This window comes from Xyrauchen texanus, chromosome 5, assembly GCF_025860055.1.
Source record: "Xyrauchen texanus isolate HMW12.3.18 chromosome 5, RBS_HiC_50CHRs, whole genome shotgun sequence".
NCBI classification, from domain to species: domain Eukaryota; kingdom Metazoa; phylum Chordata; class Actinopteri; order Cypriniformes; family Catostomidae; genus Xyrauchen; species Xyrauchen texanus.
The window spans coordinates 42,703,708-42,722,782 of record NC_068280.1 but is presented as its reverse complement, the minus strand read 5'-3'; the positions used below and the strand labels follow the sequence as shown (position 1 = coordinate 42,722,782).

Here is a 19,075-nt window from a genome sequence, read left to right as displayed (position 1 = left end):
TTTGAATACAAAGTGCAAAACTCACAGCATGCCCGGTGTTGTCTGATTCTCAAACTAATGACTCCAAAGGCCGTTATCCAAGGAACGCAGCAATCGCAAGTGTCTAGTTCATTTTCAATGAGAGGCACGCGGAAAGCGGCAAAGCACATGCAAAATAATGCATCAGATTCTCTTGACACAAATCTTGTGACAGACAGACACAAATCAACAATAAACACAAATGCCATTTTTACACGATCATTTGTTTATGCACATGTTCTCAACTGATTATGACTTAACCGACCAACTACAGATTTGATTTAACTACTATATGAACTTTATAAACAGTTAAAGAAACAATGTGAGCCCAAAATCTGTTTGGTCCAACTGCATCTGAATTACACAAATAAAGAGTGTTGCCAGAGCACTTCTCAATGAGGTGAGGTAAAATAGGTGCAGAATATTTCTCTCACATACATTGAAAGTCTACTGCTGCTGTGTAGGTGACTTCATGCAATGGAGTTCTAGTTGATTGTAACTATGGCAACGGCTGCCCCAGAAACCGGGTTGCAAGCACCACCTTGACTGCACAAAATGCTTCCACTATGGGAGAAAGTGGCAGCCACTGTGTAAAGGCCTTAATGAGCCGGTTCTTTTTAATCTACAGCGTGAAACATGCGGTGCTTCCGGTGTGGTCCGATTCCCGAAGAAAGGACTCATTTTAGTGAATCAAAAAACACTTATACATCAGTTAGGGTGATTACTGAATTAATCTTACACTGATGAGATTATGGGATGTGGTGGTGGCGTAGTGGCTAAAGCACAGGGCTGTTAATCAGAGGGTCCCTGGTTTGTCCCTGGGATTGTCCCTGTAATAATTGCACTGTAAGTCGCTTTGGATAAAAGCGTCTGTCAAATGCATAAATGTAAATGATGAGCAAGTTATGAATGTCTCACTAGCCTGAAGTACAACATTAGCTACATAACACAGTTTAAACTATTTTTGGAATTGTGTTTATTTATTGTTGTAATTTAGACCTGAGAGACTTCAATCCATCAGTGCAGTTACTGACTACTTGTTCATGTGACTGTGTAATTAAAGATACACATGCATTTTGATCTAATCAGTAGAATGTTATAAAATAATAAATTAATGAATGAAATACAGTACTGTGCAAAAGTTTTAATAAGGATGTCTTCAAAAATAATGCCATAAATAGTTTTCATTTATCACTTAATGTCATACAAAGTCCAGTAAACATAAAAAAAGATAAATCAATATTTGGTTTAACCACCTTTGCCTTCAAAACAGCACCAATTCTCCTAGGTACACCTGGACACTTGGCAGATAGGATGTTCCAAGCTTCTTGAAGTATTCACAACAGTTCTTCTATCTATTTAGGCTGTCTCAATTGCTTCTGTCTCTTCATATAATCTCAGACAGACACAATGTTCAGTGGGGGGCTTTGTTGTGGGCCATGCCATATGTTGCAAGGCTCCCTGTTCTTCTATTCTAATCTTTTCTATTTGCAAAAGTAATGTTTGGGAGTCTAAAATTTATTTTTTCTATTCACACTAAAGCTGAAGATATAAATAACCATCTTAAGACAAATGCTTTTGTGAAACATCTTATGTGTCTAAGACTGTATGTTATCACATTTCTTGTTTGCTTAGATTTTTTATTTATTATATAGTTCTCTGCTCTGTAGAAATCTGAAATGATCTCATAATTTGGCAACAGGATGCTGAGGGCAGTAAATCCAATAAGAATTGTTTTTCTTATTTCCAAATAATTCTTCCTCAAAAGTACTACAAATATATTTTTGAGAATTAGATTCTTAACCAGAATCGTTAAGAGGAAACTGAAACGGAATCATCAATTTCCTTACTATTCTCATCCCTCAATATAAAGTACAAGTCATATGGATTTATTTTATGACATTTTTGGGTAATTTTGTAAGCTTTAAAAGTGAGTCACTTTTAACTGCCATTATTTGAAAATCAGCGATCGCAACATTCTTTAAAATATCTCCTTTTGTGTTCCGCTTAAAAAAATAAAGCTATGTGGGTTGTATAGATGAGTTAATAAAGACTAAGTAAAATAAAAGACAGGAGCTGATTGACTAGAAAAAATTGCCTGGAGGCATCAACAAGATTGCGGCCTAGTGGACAAACTTGCTTTAAATGAACTTTGTTGTTACCTGGTACACCCCTGAAACAGCTCTTTACAGGGAGTCTGCTCCAGTTTCTGCCTGCAGTCCCCCACCACGTCCTGAGCAATCTCTGGTAGATGAGCTGCCGACTACATGAGGAAGAGAGTGTGAGAAAGAGGGAGAAAAAACAGGAAGAGGGGTTGACAGAAAACGGGATGTTATGCCAAAAAAAGAGAAACATTCATTCAGAACAGGAATTCTTTCGATGCACATGTGCATGTAGGAGAGTGTGAGGACAGGTGTGTGTGTGTGTGTGGGCAAAAAAAAGGGAATAAATATTTACCCCATTATTAAAATATGTGTCTAAAATATTTAAACCGACGTCTCTCCTTTTCTCATCTGGAGCCAACTGATACAATGCCTAAAGAAACACACAAACACACACAAACTAAAATGACACAGTAGATACAGCAAATCTCAGAATTGTGTGTGTGTGTGTGTTAAAAAGATGTAGAGAGGAACTGAACATCAGGAGTGTTTCACATAGTTCAGTATGTGTATGTTTGTGTTTATGCTGAGATTTCATACCACAGAATCCATGAACTCTATGCACCGGCGCAATTTGGGCTGAGTGTCACAGAACTGCCGAAACAACTGCCGACCAATTGGCTGTTTCTCACAAAGGCTTGTGTAATCCCTTTCTGAGGGAAATAAACATAACAGAGAGAGAGAGAAAGAGTCAAACTTATCATCTGCACAATTTCTTTTCTACATGATCTATAATCATTTTAAAGGGGTCATATCATTTAATATCAAATTGTCTTGCTCGTTTAGAACAAAATATTTCCAAGTACTATGAAAACACAATGTAACATTTAGAAGTCAAAACTTCCTTCCCAATCTAAAAAGACAATATATTGAAACTAAGCTGTAAAGACAGCTTATTTCAAACTCCCGCAAAAGAGTTATATGCTAGAGATGCCTATTCGATGTCACCCAGCCAAAATGAGGTTATTAGGAGAGAGTCAGAATGAAACTATTATTGCTAAAAGAGAAGGAGATACTATTATTCCAGTTTGTTGTTAATAAGTGTATTAATCCGAAAAATTCCAACCTTAAGTTTAGCCTATTTTTAGCCAGGTTCCTGATCATTCCATTCAGACTTAATCGTTTTTGTGGCCCTTTTTAGAGAGGATTGTTTTGTGAAACTGTCACAATGTAATGCAGGCCTTGCAAAGAGGCTGCTATTGACCCGACAGCAATCCTGCAGCCTGTGAATAAACACAGCAAAGCGACATTACTTATTTTACATGCGAAAGATCTATTTACCAAACATTAAAGTCTTAAAGGCATAGCTGCAAAAAAACGAATCGTTTAAAGAAATAGTTCACCCATCATTCACTCATCATTTACTCACCATTATGCCATCTCAAACTTTCTTCTTTGAAACACAAAGGAAGATATTTTCAAGGATATATCATGCTTCTATATCCATCCAATGCAAGTCAGTGTGGTCTAAAACTTTCAAGCTCCAAAAAGGACATAGAGGAAGCATCCATACAGACTACGACCATGCGACCATACGAAGGGTTTAATATCCTTGCAAAGGTGTTAATGGAAAGGAGGCGAGAACCTGCTTGACAATATAAATAATAGTTTCAATATAAAACTGAAACAAAAAGACAAACACACAAAGGTGTCGGAATGCTGTCCGTAAATCTCTCTCTCCGTCCCACTGCAGTCTCCATTCGGCCTTTATCCCTTGATTATCCCAGGCTTGATTAGCCTGATTAGGGGCTGGGAATGTGGAATCACGACCCGGCCCTGCCCTCCACCCTGTCACAATCCTCTAAAACGATATGATCAGTTTTGATGAGAAACAGACCAAAATGTAACTTCTAAAATACACATTCATGAGAGAAGCTCGATTAGGCCTATTGCGACGATTAAATAATTGTCTAAACTTGATTATTTGATATAAAAACGATTATTTAAGACAACCGCTATGAATCTAGAAATTGCACGAACGTCTCATTTTCCATTTTATCGCATTATGTGGGCACTTCAAATGAACAGCGGATCGCACTCAGAGCAGCTCCTAAAGTGCATCTGAATATTAACCGCTGAAGCATTGTTACTGTCATGTCTAGATGTGTTTTTGTTCATGATTTGTGTTCAAGTCTTTTATTTTGAAATTCTAGTTCCTGGTTCTTGTCATGTGGTTCCCTTGTCAAGTGATTTCATGTTTCTCTCCATGTTCACGTGTCTTGTTTTCATTGGTTCATTGTTTGATTACTTTGTTATTAGTTCTAGATTGTCATTGGTTTTAGGTTATTAGTCTTGTTATCTTGGTTATAGTTATGTCTGTTCATTGGTTGTCTTGTTACCCATGTCTGTGTATATAAGCCCTCAAGTTTGCCATTGTCTCTTTGGAAGTATTGTGTGTGAGTATAACCTTGTTGTTTTGTGGCCAAGCCTAGTTTATGTTAAGGTGTAGTCAAGTTCATGTTTATGGTTCACGTTTCGAGTTTGGGTTTTGGATCTCACTTTTGTTTTATAAACTGCACTTGGGTTCGTCACACCATCATCGTCTTTAGCATTGCCAGCAGCAACATCGTTACACTTATGCACATGCCATCTGTGGAGGTTTAAATACTACACAGAAGGGGGGTCTGGGTAGCTCAGCGAGTATTGATACTGACTACCACCCCTGGAGTCGCAAGTTTGAATCCAGAGCATGCTGAGTGTCTCTCGCAGAGAGACACTCGTATTTAATCGCAGAGCTTTAAAATAATGTGTGAAAGTGAATAATTTAGGATGTAAATATTTTACAATTGGATAATATAATAGCTAATCAGGTTGGCTGGGATTCAAAAACAACAGTGTCAATGTAAAATGGACCAAGAATAAATTTGACCAAAAATAGAGGCACATTTTAAGTATTTGGAAATATTTTGATATTTAAAATAATATTTACCCATGTGCAATATTTTCCAATTGTTTAAACCTTAAAGGAAATCAAATATCTCTATTTTATTATTTGATTCCAAGTTAAATATGAATAAATGACTTCTTAATGCATACGAGGCACACATACACCTTTGAAGTATGACAATCTGTCTGACAATTTCTCATGCATGGATTAAACCACTTGAGTTGAATTAATTACCTTTAGCTAACTTTATGTCCTCATTAAAGCTTGAAATTTTGGACCCCATTGACTTGCATTGTATGGATATAAACATCATTTACCCTCAAAAATATCTTTGTTTTTGTACCGCAGAAGAAAGAATGTCATATGAGTTTGAGATGGCATAAGGGTGAGAAAATGATGAGAGAATTATCTTTTTTGGGTTAACTAGTCCTTTAATCCTAAGGGTCAGATAGAGCGTGGAAAATGGTGATGAAAAAATAAAATATGACTGTTTTGTCTGTCAGTACATTGACTAACATTTTTGTGGACCTCAGGGAAAAAATAAAGTGATAAAAAATGCATGATATGACCCCTTTATTGAAATATTTCCTCCACACATATGCACAAAGTGCAAAGCTATGCAGAAGGCTACTCAGCAAAAAAACATTAATCACCAATCACTCAGCATACAGTGTACATGGTCACAGCCACAACAGTTAATCACAGTAATGGTGAGCATAGAGCTCAAGCTGAGCCCTTGTGCTGCGGGGCTCTCTGGAATGTTACGGGCCTGGTGCATTCTGGGCCAAGAGGAAACAGCCTCTGCCGGGACTTCCTCACTGAGCCAAGGTCTACAGCTTTCTGACGCAAACACACACACACACACACATGCCCACACACCAGCATGCATTTTTAACTGAAAGCAGCAATCGGAATGGTATAAACCCTGCCCTTTAATGAAGAACAGAATGTATGTCTAGTAGGTCTGCTTTGTTCGGTAAACCATAAAATAAACCAATCCCTGTTAAGGAAGAAAATTATAAATATTTTAATATTTACTCAATTTAAAGGTGACCCAAGTAATTATTTCCATTTAAACAAGTTTTACACCTTATTTGATTACCAGATTTTTTACCAGTGCTTCCGATTTTTACTGGCCCTTCCAAAAGTTTCACTGGCCCAACACAAAAATGACAAATAGATGTTTTTACCATCATGGCTTTAAAAAATATGTCCGAAGTAAAGACGCTGACTACCACCCCTGGACTCTCGAGTTCGAATCCAGTTTGCACTGAGTGACTCCAGCCAGGTCTCCTAAGCAACCAAATTGGCCCTGTTGCTAGGGAGGGGAGAGTCACATGGGGTAACCTCCTTGTGGTTACTATAATGTGGTTCACTCTCGATAGGGCATGTGGTGAGTTGTGCGTGGATGTCGTGGAGAATAGCGTGAAGCCTCCACACGTGCTACGTCTCCAAGGTAATGTGCACAACAAGCCACGTGATAAAATTTGTGGATTGACAGTCTCATATGCGGAGGCAACTGAGATTCATCCTCCGCCATCCAGATTGAGGCAAGTCACTACACCACTTAGAGTTAGAGTGCATTGGGAATTCCAAATTGGGGAGAAAAAGGGGAGAGAATTTTTTTTTAATCACATTTATCATTTGCAAGATATGATTTATGTCTTATGTAATCCCATATATGTGCTTTACAGATATAAATTAATAAATACATAATATTAAGCCGTCCTGTCATTAACACATGTGCTTTTAAGCCAAGCGTTCTGTGGAGGAGATGATTATATTTCAGTCACCTGTCATGCAACTTTTGCCCATGAGTAGTGTTTTCACAAGAAGGATCAAAGATTTAGTCACTGAGTTAAAGATTTGATTATTGGCTGAGGGAACAGACTTGCTAATAAATCGGTTGTGATGTGTAATATATAGTAGGTAGATATTAATCCTAATCTGTGAATCAACAATGTGTATAACATGAAATTAGACAACCCAAACAAGACCAACACTGACTGATATATAAAGAACAAAAACAAAAATATTGGATGGTCCAGAAATGAGACATGTAACAGGTGTTTTATGAGGATGATATGAAGTTGACTGTTTCAAATATTCATCTTCACCATGCAGCTGAACAGCTCTGATAATAATAGCCTAATAGCCATAGTGATCTTGCTTCTTTTCATATCAAACTGCATTATCATGTCGAATTAATGTTTATGTTTTGAAACATTAACTAATTAAATGTATACTTATATTTTGGATATTCAGCAGCTTGTGATATCCAGACACGTGTATAACTAGGGTTCAACACATTTTATTGCATCTCATTTGACACTTCATCTCTTAAGACAAATTAATGAGAGAAAATGTGTTTGTTTTTTACAGTGGGAATAAAACTAGCACTCTGTCCCTTTATGAGAGCGCATGCATTTTAAACAGACTACGCTGCACAGAGAGAGATGATGATGAGACATATGCATGGAGAGACATGGATTTTCAGAAATAAACTGTTGATTTCTTGCATTCCAATGTGTGTGAACTTAATTTTCACCAACATGTAAAAATGAAAAATGTGGGGATTTTGGAGCCTTGTATGACTCCACAGTCTTGTCACATTTAACTTTTTGTTTAGACTCCCATTCAGCTCATGAAAACGCTGCGTGTTCATGAGGAAGAATTACATCAAGATATAGTTTGGGATGCAGGTGTGGAATTAATATAAATAAAATAGTCTATTCCACTCTTGCCATTGCTGGCGCATGCCAGCATAGGTTGCCAACCCTGGTTTTAATAATTTATGTGGTAATCAATAGCATGCCACAATGCTGTCGATTAAGCTTAACTTGAACCTGGAATATTTCTTTAAAAATAACCAGGACATATCCTTGACAAGTTTCGTGAGAATCATCTACTGGGTGTTAATATGAATTCCAAGACCACTGTTGTGTCAGTCAGTGAAACATAAACAAAACATGACTGAACATGAGTGCACATCAAATAACAAAACTAATAATTTAGAGATACACCAACAAAGATTTTAGCTCATGTTGACAATTTAAAAAAAGCTCAAATCTAGAATTTAACATGATGAAATTAAGTATCATAGCATTCCAATGTACAGTAGTACAGATGTATAATTGTTTAGACATATTGAATTTGACAAAAATAAGCATTGGAATGATCTGCTTGCCTGTCAAACTAATGCCGACAATTTCAGATAACTGAATTGCTTTAATGCTTAAAAGCAATTAGGGCTGTTACTATTAGTGTTGTCAAAAATACCGGTACTCCGGTACCAAGTCGGTACTGAAACAAACACATTTTTACGATACCAGAATTTCTGAAGGTATCGGAGTACCAAGTACCCGGTCTACCCGGTAACCCTTCCAGAGTCGGGAACTTTTGAACTCTCACAACAAGCAAAAGATGGCGACAAGCAAAGCTGCTGCGGAGTCTCAACTGAATCTTGTCGAAAAGCAAAGTGGAAAAAGCCAGGTTTGGAAATTCTTTGTATTTGAGGCTGATGAAAAGGGAAACATCATAGATCAGCAAAAACCTATTTTTTGCTGATTTATGATGTTCTGACGAAAGGAGGAAACACATCAAACTTAATAAAGCACCTGAAAGACAGACACCCAGATTAATTCAAGCAACCAAAGCAGGTGAGTTTAAAATCATATTATCATTTGCATTAGGGCTGAAACGTTTAGTCGACATTATCGACAACGTCGAAAATAAAAAAATGACGAGAAACATTTTCATTGTCGAATAGTCGTTTGATCTCATTTAACGTAAAATTAAATCATATTAAACTAATGACGTGCGAGAGCAGCACTGCAGTTCATGCCTGATGGAGAAGAAGAATTACACAGATCACAGTCCAGATGCGCTCTAAACTTTCACAGCTTCTTCTTATGTAGATCCCAAAGTTTTAGGGAATTATATAAAAAAAAAAAAAAGGAAATTCAGAAGCAGTCTCGTTTTGTAATAAGCGGAGCTGGAGCTCTTTAAAGGAAACATCCCAGCGTTACAAATACAGTTATATTTAATGCGTAAATATTAAATGCTTTATTAAAGTTCAAATAATACAGAAGCAGCTCATGTTAATAACTTTAAACTCAGAAACAGGCATTTCTCTGTGTGGTCGGTGCCTCTTCTATGAGTTGCGCGAATGTCCCGATCTAACCTGGCTGAGAGAGACTCTGCCTCGGGACGCTCATCCCTCGAGCGCGCACACTTAATGCAGCTAGATTAGAAAGCGATTGCGACTTATTTAATCATAATATATGTCATTGTGCATTTCTTATCGTTAAGAAAATGGCAATATGCAGCTTTATTAATAAGAGAGCACTCTGCACATTCGTTTGGAAATTGTTTTTTATTCATTCTATTGTATGCTTGTTTATTTCGGGGTTTTTTTTAGTACTTGGAAAAACTTAAAGAGTTGCAAAAGTTTAAGCAAATCTAATATAAGTGTTCAAAAATACTTTTAAGCATACATTGTTCAGTTTTGTTATTATTCAAAAATAACATATTTAAATTAAAGTGTTGCTCAATGGCATATTTTTGTTCTTAGTTCTGCTGCTAATGTTTTGTAGACTTTGTTAATAAAAGAGTGTTGTTTAGTAACCTGTTTTTGCTTTGTACCGAAATTGGTATAGAGTACCGTGAAATTTCAATGGTATTGGTCCCGACTACTGAAATTTTGGTACCGTGACAACACTAGTCACTATCGATTATTTTTGTAATCAAATAATCTGATTATTAATTGAGTAATCTGGTAAATTATTTAATAATTTAGATTGCATAATATTGTTGACGTGCAGTCACGTTTGGCTAAAATGCATTTATTGGACTGATATTTGATTGCACTACGTCTGAATGATAACAACATAACAATTGTGCAAACAATATCTAAAGCCAACAGACACCCAAAGCAGATATATAATATAAAAATTTATATAATTCTATCTGACAGACATTGGCTACTCCAGCTGTGCTTCACTATTTTTTTTTAATTCAAGATCTAATTTTTTAATTGACTGATTCAACTCAATCTAACAATTTCAGTTTAAAACTCAAATATGGGAAAACAGGCCATGACATTTATTCCTGTTATACCTTGAAGCCCATACTATGCCAGAAGCAATTTCTGAAAGTTCTCTTAGGGTGTGTTCACACTTAAAACGAACTCTGGTGTGATTGCTCTGTTAGTGTGGTTCATTTGAACAAGTGTGAACGCTGCCATCCAAACTAGAGGTCGACCGATATTGGTTTTTTCAGGCCGATGCCGATCTTTTGAAATTCGGGTGGCCGACGGCCGATTACTGCTGCCGATTTATTTTGGCCGATATTTGGCTTATATGTGCTTGTTTTTAACCTCTTATTTGAACCTTTTGTTTGAAAGATAAAATGTAACACAAATAATTACTTAAGATAGACAACATTTCTCAACAAATACATTTATTGAACACTTGACCAATCTGCACTTGCACACTTAAAATGAAAAATGTATAATGTAAAAACATATTGTATAAATAATGTATAACAAATATATTAAATAAACAAAGCAGGTGTTACGAACTGCTCCGAGACACGAAGGTTGAGATCCAAATGCAGCTTTAATTAAGGGGCAATCCAGACACGTAATCCAATATTCAGAGCATCCAAGAGAAGCACAGGCATAACTAGGGATGGGTATCGTTAAGGTTTTAATGGTATTACAATCTTACCGATACTGTTTATCGATCCGGTACTTTAACGGTATTCTTAACGGTTCTTTTTGTTATATATTATATATTAAACAAAGATAAACATTATATAGGCACAGTGATTTAATTTCAGGAAGGTCTACTAACATTACTGTTCAGGTGTGGTCTAAAAAGAAATATAATAAAGTAATCAATTGTAAAATAACACTGCATAGTTTATCATAGATAGATTAATGCTTATTAATCCAGAAGTTATTCATTCAAGAGCTGTAAGTGATTTTCTCTTTGCCTTTTGTTGTTTGATTCGCAGTAATGGCTCAATCGTCACATGTTTAATAGACAGCTTCCCCTTTAAGACCGAGTTCAGATCTAATAGGCTCCTGATGCAGCATATTTTCTCCCAAACTATTTCCATAACTACGTCCATTTAAGACATAAACTGTGTTTAAGTGAATCTCCAAGCCAGTCGTTTTGACATATTTTTGTGTATAGTTGATTGTTTAGACACGCACATGAAACCCATAGTAGCCTATAGTTTGCTTGTCTCTTTGCGGTGTGTTTCGGAGCGCACAAATAAAAGTCTCAGATTCACTGTCTGTAATTGCAAAATTCTTGCTTACTTATTGTGACATGATAGGAACCCTTCTGCTGTGATAATGCAACTTCAACTACGCTATCAATATCCAAAGTAGCCGAACGTCATGTCAACTATCGCGTTTGTCACGTTTTTTCTTGAAGTTGGCAGTAATGTATCAAAAGTTTTTAATTATATCTAAAGAAGTTATACAAATTTAACCCTTACTGTTTTCTCCAAGGAACTTAGCTCCTTCCTTAGGCACTGGATGAGGTCTGCTCACTCTGCTGGAAAATGACTCTAGGGGCAGTGTGCGTCGAACACGTGTTCCACAACAACACTGGGCTGCCCACAGACGCGCCTGCCTAATAATCGGCTTGATATGCGTGGATATTGGCCGATGCCGATTATGTAAAAAATGCAAAAAATCTGCCGATTAATCGGTCGACCTCTAATCCAAACCTTGGTGTGCACCAAACAAGCGGACCGAGACCGCCTGAATGGTGGGTTTCGGTCCACTTCCAAATGAACTCTGGTGCAGTTCGATTGATATATGAAAGCAGCATGGACCAAAGACGTCAAAACGGACCAATAACAATTAATTTGCCTTTAATACTGACTTCAAGCATACCTGGTTCTTCTCATCATAGGAGCTATGTTGCCCATTACAGTTCGGTACAGGCGCCGGAACTGCCGTCAGCCGTCCTTGAAGCATATCTTCGTTTGTGTGTGCAAAAATACCATCAGCTGGTAAAAATACCACCATATATACCGGTACATATTTACATCCAAAGAGCGCATTTAGCCCAGCAGCCAGCATTGTTTTGGATGTTCGGCAAGTTCTGTCACAAAATATACATCATAAAAGATGTCCAATCAGGTTGTGAACTTATCAGGCCAAAGTACAAACAAGGGCAAATCCAAAAGAGAATGGTCAACGAGAGCGGGAGGTCGAAGCCGGGGAATCAGAATGGAACAAAGGGGCAAATCCGGGAGAGAGTGGTCAACGGGAGCGTGAGGTCGAAGCCGGGAATGAGACACAACTAGACGGGACTAGTGGGAGCAAAAGACAGGGGAACAAGGGGAGCTGGCAAGCTAAGGGGTAAACTAGAGGAGTACAAAACTAGACGAGACTAGCGGGGGGCAAAGATACGGGAAACTAAACACAATAACCAACACCCGTGAAACGGATGTGCTGTGGTATTTATAGGGGAAGGTGCAGGTGTAAACAATGAAAGGTGATGAGACGAGTGCAGGTGAAATGAATAAAGGGGTGATTGAGACGAGTGCAGGTGGTCATAATGTTCTGGTCATAGGAGCGTGCATGAGAGCCCGAGGGGGAGATAGCGTACGAGCATGTGAGCTCGAGGGAGCAAAACGAGCGTGCGAGCTTGAGGGAGCAAAACGAGCGTGGTAGCCCGAGGGGGCGGAGCGAGGGAGCGGGGTTCGTGACAGTACTCCCCCCTCTATAACGGACGGCTCCTGACGGCCGCGCTCGGTTGCGAGGAGCGCGACCTCTGGGAAGTGGTGCTGGACGATCCCAACAAACAAAAAAACCCTGAACAGACAACCCACAAAACACACAAACAAAATTGAGGGCAGTCCAAGGGGCACAGAGGGAAATGAGACAGTCCATGGGGTCAATGGGCAGTTTCAAGGCAAGGTCAGGGGGAACATAGAGGACAGGCGGGTGGTCGGGAGATCTGGGGGGCAGCCGTAGGGCAGAGACAGGGTCAGGGGGTCTGGAAGGCGACTGGAGGACAGGGACTGGGTCCGGGGGTCTGGAAGGTGACCACCGGACAGGAATAGGGTCCGGAGGCCAGGGAAGAGGCCACAGGACAGGGAGAGGGTCAGGAAGTCCAGGCTGAGCCGTGAAAGGCGGTGCCGTCAGAGGCGGCACTGTAGGCGGCTCTGGAGGTGGGGTTCTGGAAGGCTCTGGAGGTGGAGCCGAAGGAGGCTTTAGGGGCGAAGGCCTGAAAGGCTCTGGAGGTGGAGCCAATGACGGTGGTGCCGTGGTAGGCTCTAAAGGTGGAGGCCTGGAAGGCTCTGGAGGTGGTGCCGAAGGAGGCTTTAGGGGCGAAGGCCTGGAAGGCTATGGAGGTGGAGCCGAAGAGGCTTTAGGGGGGAAGGCCTGGAAGGCTCAAGAGGTGGAGCCAATGGAGGTGGCGCCGTGGGAGGTCCCCGAGGCGACGACCTGGCAGGCTCTGTAGTCTCGGGGGGTAGAGCCATAGGAGGCCCGAGAGGCGAGTCCATAGAAAGCTCTGGAGTCTTTGGGAGCAGAGCCGTGAGGGGCTTGGGAGGTGGAGCCGTGGGAGGCTCTGGAGGGGGAGCCGTAGGAGGCTCGGGAGGCGGAGCCGTAGGAGGCTCGGGAGGCAGAGCCGTAGGAGGCTCGAGAGGCGGAGCCCTAGGAAGCTCTGGAGTCTCTGGGAGTAGAGCCGTGAGAGGCTTGGGGAAAAAGGTCGTGGAAGACTCGAGAGGCTCTAGAGGTGGGGCCCTGGAAGGCTCGAGAGGCTCGAGGGGGGGAGCCATGAAAGACTCAAGAGACGGAGCCCCGAGAGGCTCGGGAGGAGGAGGAGCCCTGGAAGACTCGAGAGACAAAGCCCTGAGAGGCTTGGAAGGGGGTGGAGCCCTGAAAGACTCGAGAGGAGAAGCCCTGAGAGACTCGATAGGGGAAGCCCTGAGAGGCTTGAGAGGGGGAGGAGCCCTGAGAGACTCGAGAGCCGTGGAAGACTCTGAGGGCGGAGCAGAACCCGGCAGAGCTGTGGAAGACTCTGAGGGCGGAGCAGAACCCGGCAGAGCCGTGGAAGACTCTGAGGGCGGAGCAGAATCCGGCAGAGCCGTGGAAGACTCTGAGGGCAAAGCAGAACCCGGCAGAGCCATGGAAGTCTCTGAGGGAACCTCTGCGGTCTTGAGCACAAGACGAGACTGGGGAGAAGGGGCCCTCTTCCTTCTCTTACGTCTTCTACCAACAGGGGACGTGGCCATGGGGACGGTCGAGGCTACAGGCGCTGGCTCTGGGGCAGTCGAGGCTACAGGCGCTGGCTCGCTGACCGTGGCAGACATGGGCGCTGGCTCGCCGGCCGTGGCAGACATGGGCGCTGGCTCGCCGGCCGCGGCGGGCATGGGCGCTGGCTCGTTGGCCGGGGCGGGCATGGGCGCTGGCTCGTTGGCCGTGGCGGGCATGGGCGCTGGCTCGTTGGCCGTGGCGGGCATGGGCGCTGGCTCTCTGGCCATGGCAGGCATGGGCGTTGACTCGCTGGCCATGCCAGGCTTCGAGACTGGGGCCGTGACAGGCTTCGGGACTGGGGCCGTGACAGGCCTCGGGACTGGGGCCGTGTCAGGCTTCGGGACTGGGGCCGTGTCAGGCTTCGGGACTCGGGCCGTGTCAGGCTTCGGGACTAGGGCCGTGTCAGGCTTCGGGACTAGGGCCGTGTCAGGCTTCGGGGCTAGGGCCGTGTAAGGCTTCGGGGCTAGGGCCGTGTAAGGCCTCGGGACTGGGGCCGTGTAAGGCTTCGGGACTGGGGCCGTGTAAGGCTTCGGGACTGGGGCCGTGACAGGCTTCGGGACTGAGGCCGTGACAGGCCTCGGGACTGGGGCCGTGTCAGGCTTCGGGACTGGGGCCGTGTCAGGCTTCGGGACTGGGGCCGTGTCAGGCTTCGGGACTAGGGCCGTGTCAGGCTTCAAGACGGGGGCCGTGGTAGGCTTCATGACGGGGGCCGTGGTAGGCTTCAAGACGGGGGCCGTGGAAGGGAACGCTGGTTCAGTTTCTGCCTCCCCCACAGTAAACGAGGAACCAGCGTACAGTAGGGCGAGGTCAATAAACTGAGCCAGGTTGAGAGAGCAGCGACCACCAGGCATGAATGATGAGGCTGGCTCATTCAGTCCAAATTGAAAAATGTCTTTCAGAGCCACCTCATCAAAATTCATATGGGCACAAAAATCCATAATATAAGCCTCCAAGGGTTGGTTCCCCTGGCGCAAAACCAAGAGTCGGGCCGCTGGCTCCATAATGTCAAGGACGGGGTTATGAGTTACATAACCACTGCCTTGCACGGAAAACCCTTGGTTCGCGTCCGAAGAGCCATGAAACCTCTCCGGGGATGGAGAGCATATGGCGCTCGCGGATGCGTGGAAAGCATCAACGGGCTCAGGGTCAGACACAGGTGAAACAGGGTGAAATATTTCAGACATAGTACATACCTGCTGCCCCTGGGCTGGGAGTGCTTGGTCATGTCTCCATATCGTAGCTCCTCGCGCTGAATGTGACGTGTACCTCCGCTCTAGTGAGCTGCGCGAAACCTCCGCGTGATGCATTGTGACTGTCTTCGGTGAGGTTGGTTATTCTGTAACCCGCTCACACACACACAAGACGAGACAGTCACAATGTAAATGGGAAACTGCTTTATTCACAAAGCAAAGCAGGCCAAAGTACAAACAAGGGCAAATCCAAAAGAGAATGGTCAACGAGAGCGGGAGGTCGAAGCCGGGGAATCAGAATGGAACAAAGGGGCAAATCCGGGACAGAGTGGTCAACGGGAGCGTGAGGTCGAAGCCGGGAATGAGACACAACTAGACGGGACTAGTGGGGGGCAAAGATACGGGAAACTAAACACAATAACCAACACCCGTGAAACGGATGTGCTGTGGTATTTATAGGGGAAGGTGCAGGTGTAAACAATGAAAGGTGATGAGACGAGTGCAGGTGAAACGAATAAAGGGGTGATTGAGACGAGTGCAGGTGGTCATAATGTTCTGGCCATAGGAGCGTGCATGAGAGCCCGAGGGGGGAGATAGCGTACGAGCATGTGAGCTCGAGGGAGCAAAACGAGCGTGCGAGCTCGAGGGAGCAAAACGAGCGTGGTAGCCCGAGGGGGCGGAGCGAGGGAGCGGGGTTCGTGACACCCTTACACACAGTGGTTGATTTGTAAATAAGGGGGATGGTGTAGTCAAAGATTTATAAGATTTCTAATACTTATGAGTCATTGACAATTAAGCTTGTACAAGATGTTATAATGAGAAATCTTTTACAAATCTAGTTTTAAACATTTTTTTTTATGTCATGTTCTCAGAAATGTGATCTTTGTGTCCAATTGGGTTTCATACATTTTTTAACAATCTTTATAGCATTGTCTACAAAAAATACAAAAACATGTAACTTTAAAATTGTCATGTGGTGTAACCATTAAGTAAAAAGTATTATAATACTTTTTTGCACCTCGAATACATGAACAACTTAATCATTCATTTCCAAAAGTTTTTTTAAACACATTTTTCAAGATAATTATTATTATTTTAATATTATGAATTTGAGTCAAAAATATCAAAATAAGGGGTTACACAACATGAACAAAATGAGAATGCATTCATTAAAATGTCAAAATAAATATCAGATGTTTTTTTTTTAAACTTCACACTCAGTCTTGAGGGTCTAAAGGTGTCCGCTCTGTTTTATGGATTTTATGGTTAATGTAAACAACAAAATAACTACCTAAATGTTGGTTACACCCAATGACTTTGATTTGGTTGACAAAAGCATTTTAAATCATATTTTAAATCACATTTGTTTCACTGCTTATTTTTTTAAAGAAATAACAATAAAAGATTATTCTGCACTAGTCATGCCAGGAATTTCAGCTTTAATGAGACTCTGACATGACAGTTTTTACTTTAATCCCCAGAAAAAATATAAATATGACTTTAAACTAAGCAATTGGAAAATGTAATAGAAGAGGTGTATTCAAGTAAACAGTTATTTTTTCGCAGTGGAGAGTGAGCTTGCGCGCTCAAGGTTGTCAGATTGCATGACTAAAACATCACCCTGGCAGCATATATTCAAAGAGTACAAGGGTCCAGATCTAATTGAGGATTTCAACCTCACACATGTCAAAATCTAATTCTGACTGGCTTATCGCCCTTTTTAAAGTCTCTTATTTATCAAACTTATTCAAATTAAATATTAAATATTTTACTTGCATGATTAGTTCCATGTAAAACATGACACAATTGATCTAAAGGGGATGGTAAGGGGGATGGCATCCCCTCGCATCCCCCCTCAACTCGAGCCCTGCTTATACACATCCATCTTACCAATAATGTGTCTTAATTCTTCACACTGACTGATATGAGGCAGTTTGAGCATCTCCTTCCATTTCTTGCTCCGCCCATTCCTTTTCCCTCCTCCTCCTAAGAGATAGAGAGCGAGAGAACAATTAAGGTGAGCTAGATCAGGTAGCTGCTACTACTTAATGAAATTCACAGTCTGATTTTTTGCTGTCACAAGGTAGGCCTAAAAAGTATAAATAAAAAGAGCTAAAATGCGTTTTAAATACAGCTAAACTTTATCACACGCATGTTTTTAGAGTAATCATATTTCATGTAAAATATAATTTGCATCCAACAAACACTATGCACACATACTTCTTAGTCTTAAAAGTGCAAAAATCCATTTGACATGTTTTTTAAATGCATGTTTCTGTATTTGTTAGAGTTCCCACAGTTCACCTAAAACAAACAGACAGATTTTTATTCCACTGAAAAATAAAAAGTGAGCTTTTGCCTTAACCAATCAGTGAACATGTTACATATTTCTATTAACAAGACCCTCAAAACAGAGATGTAATAAATACGTAAAAAAAATAAAATGAATGACAAGGACAAATAAGTAAACATCACACTACTGGGTTCATTCTTGAAACATGAAAATTGTATTTATAAATCGTTCATAAACCGTTTTTATATAAAAAAAAATTCATTAATGCATTATCATGTAATGATATTTTAACAGAAATGTGTTCTACTCATTTCTACGTATACTTGCTGTGTCCAAATTTCATTCGTAAAACGATTTACTTAAGAATGAGTGTTTTACAAGTGACTTGCACAGAAATTCGTCTTTGCTCATGTTTCATGAATGAGGCCCAATGTATCCTTATAAGTCGTAACCTGTTTTTCAATCCTTGTGAATGTTTTTGTGACATATGACTAATGAATGTTTGGATAGACAGAGACTATAATTCAGCCATATCCAACAGTTCTGAATTCAGAATTAGGAGATAAATGTGTAGAGAGATGGAACAGCTTTTCTGAATTACCATTAATGTTTCCATTCATGAATGAGTCTCATGTTAAACCGGTCTGATTAGTCTGTTTAATGCAGCCTCTTCTTTGTGTCTGTTGTTAGCTATTTTTATTCCTGGTCTTATTAATTACTACTGCTTGACTTAATATATTTTCATCTAATTTAATGACACATTGTGCAAACAAAAGCAAAGGCCAAAGTATTTTCCTAATGTTTTGGGGTTTTATCTGATTTCCCCCTTTTAATATGTTTTGACTGACAAGGCTACAGGCTATTTTATGGAAAATGGAAATTAAACAACATTTGCATATCTGTAATGATCACATTGATAACAGACTTAATTTTTAGACCTGCTATGAATCAAAAACAATGCACCATTTGCCACAACTGATATAGCTTATTTAAAAACATAATGATCAACAGCCATATTTAACTAAGTAATTATTCCACTATTGGCAAATAAATTATCAAATGTAGCTCTGTCAGTCGATTAAATTGTTTTAATCACAATTAAATCGCATAATTTTTCCTAGTTTCTTCACGATTAATCGCATATTTTGAAAGTGCTGAAATTTTACTTCTTTTCCTGCCAAAATGCCTGTATTTCCTTCTTAGGAAAGAAAACAAAATAGATTTTTTTAAACATTT

The 19,075-nt window shown here is 40.9% G+C and overlaps 1 protein-coding gene across 2 annotated transcripts in view; it reads right to left on the bottom strand.

Moving 5' to 3' along the window:
* Nucleotides 1-19,075, bottom strand: part of LOC127644006 (G protein-coupled receptor kinase 4-like) — a 63,547-nt gene that overhangs the window by 30,354 nt on the left and 14,118 nt on the right. For both annotated transcript variants that reach the window (XM_052126993.1, XM_052126994.1), the window contains exons 2-5: nucleotides 17,437-17,532; nucleotides 2,721-2,833; nucleotides 2,476-2,553; nucleotides 2,181-2,281 (exon numbers count right to left, since the gene is read on the bottom strand). In XM_052126993.1, the coding sequence (XP_051982953.1) occupies nucleotides 2,181-2,281; nucleotides 2,476-2,553; nucleotides 2,721-2,833; nucleotides 17,437-17,532 (388 nt within the window). The remainder of the gene's footprint in view (nucleotides 1-2,180; nucleotides 2,282-2,475; nucleotides 2,554-2,720; nucleotides 2,834-17,436; nucleotides 17,533-19,075) is intronic.